Consider the following 4,484-nt stretch of genomic DNA (forward strand, 5'->3'; position numbering starts at 1 on the left):
TTATCTCTGGTTTCGGCGCATAAAGATTGCGAAACATAATAACGACAGTCCAACTTAGAGGCGCAAATGAAGCGGTAGCATACCGAGCCATTCCAAAGAATTGAGTAATTCCGCTGGATAATTCACGGCATCGTCTTCATTGTCAAGACATTGAGTTCAGCTTTTATGAATTAATAAACGGCAGATGGAATTGATATGAAACCATCGGAAGTATTAACCGGAATTGATCCATTTCTAATTCTTAGCGAATACGATATTAAATGTCTTCGACAATGTCATTTTTGTTAGTATCCCGTAATTGACGCTAATATGTTGAAATGATCATCGCGAAAAGTGTACAACCTTCTTTTGCATTCGAAGTAGCTATCGCGTCGTACATCGTTTGTTTGCAGTGATTATCATGTTCCAGCAATTGTAATTGCTGGCTTACTTCTCCAAAACTTGCACACACCGTACCATTCACAGTACGCAAGGACTCAAATGAAGTTGAACCGCGTACCCAATCGAAGGTAGAAGCAATCGTTGTTTTTTCGGGTGGATTGTGTAACTTCGTCCTAATGCTTTAGTTGAAAACACAACTGGTCAATGTTAATTTTGTCGCTGGCGATGTTTCCATTGCCTGTACTGTATTCTCTGGGTTGGAATACAGTCATTGGGCATTCTCCAAATTATCAGTGAGAGGCACAACAGTCGGGAAACGTTCATGAATTGCAAAATAAAATATTCTTCAAAGTGCTTTATTGCAGTTCACGTATCGACCGTTTCGTTCAAGACCTATAATCATGATGTTGCTTCCTTTGGTGACGTACTTATAAACGTATTTTATGGATTTCACCAAACTGCAATATACAACATTGATATGAGTTTTGAATGTGAATTTGGCAATAACGGTGAATATAGTACGATCCATTTGTTGTCAGCTTCGATATTCACTCTTTTAGATTAAATGCTGAATGTTCTACCATTGTCGTCTGGTGGGCAACGCCGATAGAGCGGATATCCATCATTTTCAGTTCGTGTTTCCGAAAGAAACCGAAGTAGGATTGTGGTGTCCGCAAGGTGCATGAACCATATTGGTTTTTATCACTTCGTATAATACTGGTTCTTTCCCTGCATCAGGAATTTCCGCAGAAATGATTTCATCAATTTGATCTGGTGGAACCACCATCCACCATCCAAAGAAAAATGTGTACGTGCGGCAAACCTCTCTTTTGCCACTCAACGGAGTACATCTAGCATCTAACAGCACCACATTTATGTTGCTTCACGATTAAGTACATCAAACATCGTTACTGTTGTTTGAATAGTCGTGCTGTGACATCGTGACGATCGCTTGCTGATTGACCGCGATCCATAATTCCGCACATAAATCATCACATCAAAGGAATACTCGGTCATGTGCCTTGGGCTGCCAATGTATGCTGATGCCAAAAAGAACGCCGACCGATATTAGCGCGACCTCTTTGTGGCGTCGTAACAAATTTCAATCTCTATTGATCACTTTGTGTAAAACACACATAAAGTTTTCACTGAACAATTTTCAATAAATTATTTTTGAATAGCCTGAATAAAGAAAGCAAACGAGAAATTTGAACGATTCAAATAATTAAAAACCAAAACAAAGAAATTAAAAAAAAAAAATTTAAAAAAAGTTACTTTTAGGAATTGTCTAATTTCCTAACTTTCTTTACGAAACGCATAGGGTTTTTTGTTTTTTTTTCTAAACCTTCCCCGATCCACAGCGAACAAATTCTGAAAATGTCATCGAGATTGGTTCAGACGTTCTCGAGCCGTTACTAACAAACAAACATTCATTCGTTTGTATGAGAAAAAGAAAAGGGCTTTTTTAGGGGTTTTCCGGCAATTATTCGAATTTTTCTGGGGTCGGCTTTAGTATACCGTTCAATGATTTCGGGAATAAAATGGATATGGTCGGATAGAGGAAATTCTCCAGATCAAGAATATGTATAGGATAGCCGCAGGAAGCTTATCGTTTTCGAGATATTTCGACCATACCCATTTTATTTCCCGAAATCCTGAAACGGTATACTAAAGTCTTCCCCAAATATCTCGTGAACTATAAGTTTCTTAATCAGGAGCCCTACTCAACCACACCACTTTTAACCCTGAAATCGTGGGATGGTATACTAAAGTTCCCCTTTTCGCCCCCTTGCCATATAATCCATCTTTGAGCTTCAGCGAACATCTAGAAAAACGAAATGGCCAAATTATTTCAGGCGTTGTTGAATTATGCGCTTAGCAACACATTTTGCGATTCATTTGTGGAAGGGGCCAATTTCATGTAATAAACGAATTGTTCGCAGTACCCAAATGAAGTGTAAGATATCTTATCCTACAATTCTTGAATTTGTGAGCATAATACAGTTTCATTTACCATTCCAAATAATGAGAGATTGTTTTAAATTTTAATTAAATGCTTAGACCTTTACTTACTAGTGGCATCACTAAATATGTCTAACTAATGTCGACAGTGCGTGCTTAATAACGAGTGTCGCTACGGTTACAAATGAACTTAGTTATTATTTTATCAATACTTCCCCAACATTAAAATTTAGTCAGAAAATAAAGTTGTCAAAAAATAAATCTGAAACTTTATGCTATGAGTAAATTAGAAGATATATTGGCAAAGAAGAAAACTGTTGTTCCTGTACTTGATCTAAGTAAGAACATCGCTCAGACCAAAGAAGAATTTAAACGACTAATGGAAAAAGTGCCGGATTATAAAATGCGTCCAATCAAAGTACGTGCCGATGAAATAAAGATTAAAGAGAAAGATTTCTCTTTCAAGATATCGAAGAGAGAGGTCAGAAAACTCTCAAAGCATAATGGCGAGCGGGAACCGATTTATACATACGCAGATCCTATACCGTCCGAAATGAAGGATGTACCTATAATGGACTTGTGCTCAGTACCAATCGACTGGAAGATGCTTACGACATTGCGACCGAAGTCTAAGCAGGAAGAAGAGTACTTTAGTCGCATGACGGAAATGGCCAAGTTGCAATTGAAGACTGAAATGCGCGATCGCAGAGATTTCATTCTTAATAATTGCGTAAAAAAGAATAAAAACAAATCTGGCATTGTAGAAACTAAGTTGGCAACATGTGCCGAATGCGGACAAGAAATGTGTTGTGGTATACGAAAATTATTGTTTGAAGGAATTATTGAGGATTATGATTATTTATGAAATATTTTATAGGCAAGGCTTGCATGGACTTCAATTACGATCTATTTGTGCGTATTGAACCAAAAATCTCAAAGCCGAAACCACCCGTAAATAACACAAACAAAGGGAAATTGTCTGGACGGAAATCTCTCACGAAGAATGGTGGGAAGAATAAAGCAAACAAGAAGCAGAAGCCTCCTTCTGCCATGCCGATGGCTTAATAGCTTTCACAAACAAAACATACTGAATGCAATACCTTTATACTTTTAGAACATCATTTATGTTTATTATATTTTATAGTATTGCCACCTTTGTTGACCAAATTGATATCCGAAAATTTGTTCGACAAATCGTGGCCTAGTAATAACAACTGTTCAGATAAGTGGAATGTCAATAAAAAAACAATATGTAAATGTGAGACCGATGTTAGATTAGATTAGGTTGCACTGGCTGACTGTCATGCCATACAAAGATCTGCAGGTCCTTTGTAATGCTAGATATGAGTTCATTTTAATACGAGTTGAAGTTTCCATCAAGCAGGACGACAACGCTTTATGCAAAATTTTATAAAGATATCTTATTGTTATTCTTCATCCAGTGCCCTTGAACTGCGAAATTATTCTCTGAAGGAATGCGTTGTGAGATTATTGCCTTAATTGCTATCGAGGTACATATTGGTAATTTTTATACTCCTGCAACATGTTGCTACAGAGTATGAAAGTTTTGTTCTCCTAACGGTTGTACGTATCACCTAAAACTAAGCGAAAAAGGTATAGGATACCGACATGAATTATGAATTGAAATCCGAACGACGGTGTGTCTGTCCGTCGGTGCAAACTGTAACTTCAGTAAAAATTTAGATAAGTATCTTGATGCGACTTGCTAGTCACTTTTCTTAATAAAAAAAAGTACGAATTCGTAGACGGGCGTAAGACACACACCACTGACACGCACACGAAACGCCGTTAACCGAAAGCATATAAAGGTCACAACTAAGCAGTAAATTAAGATATAAACTCTAATTTGGTATAGGTGTTCACAGTAGCAAGGGGCATCTGTTGTCAAACAATTTTGATAATTGGGCATGGCCCCGACCACTAAATTAAGATATATTATAGAGCTGTGACTGGACACAGAAGACCGCAGCAGCAAGGGGGAAAACAATTTTGAAAAATGTGCGTTGCCACACCCTATAAAAGGTTATAAATACAAGGTACATTCCAAAGTAAACAGGACTTTTTGAATCTAACGCCCCCTGGTGGCGCCATCTATATCTCGACCAGAGAACGTATATATA

General features: G+C 37.5%; 1 protein-coding gene across 1 annotated transcript; it reads left to right on the plus strand.

Annotated features, from left to right (window-relative positions):
- Positions 1-2,620: 2,620 nt before the first annotated feature.
- On the plus strand, positions 2,621-3,408 carry LOC108972853. The gene is made up of 2 exons (XM_018939694.1): positions 2,621-3,155; positions 3,221-3,408. Exons 1-2 carry the CDS (start codon positions 2,621-2,623, stop codon positions 3,406-3,408), a joined length of 723 nt encoding a protein of 240 aa, XP_018795239.1.
- The last annotated feature ends 1,076 nt before the right edge of the window (positions 3,409-4,484 follow it).

Source organism: Bactrocera latifrons, unplaced genomic scaffold (genome assembly GCF_001853355.1).
Source record: "Bactrocera latifrons isolate USDA-ARS-PBARC rearing strain unplaced genomic scaffold, ASM185335v1 scaffold_430, whole genome shotgun sequence".
Classification (NCBI taxonomy): Eukaryota; Metazoa; Arthropoda; class Insecta; order Diptera; family Tephritidae; genus Bactrocera; species Bactrocera latifrons.

Excerpts from the sequence above, each read along its gene's own strand:
- LOC108972853 (XM_018939694.1), top strand. The coding sequence starts at position 2,621 with ATGAGTAAATTAGAAGATATATTGGCAAAGAAGAAAACTGTTGTTCCT. Across the intron at positions 3,156-3,220 it reads CGGACAAGAAATGTGTTGTG|GCAAGGCTTGCATGGACTTC; the intron begins GTATACGAAAAT and ends AATATTTTATAG.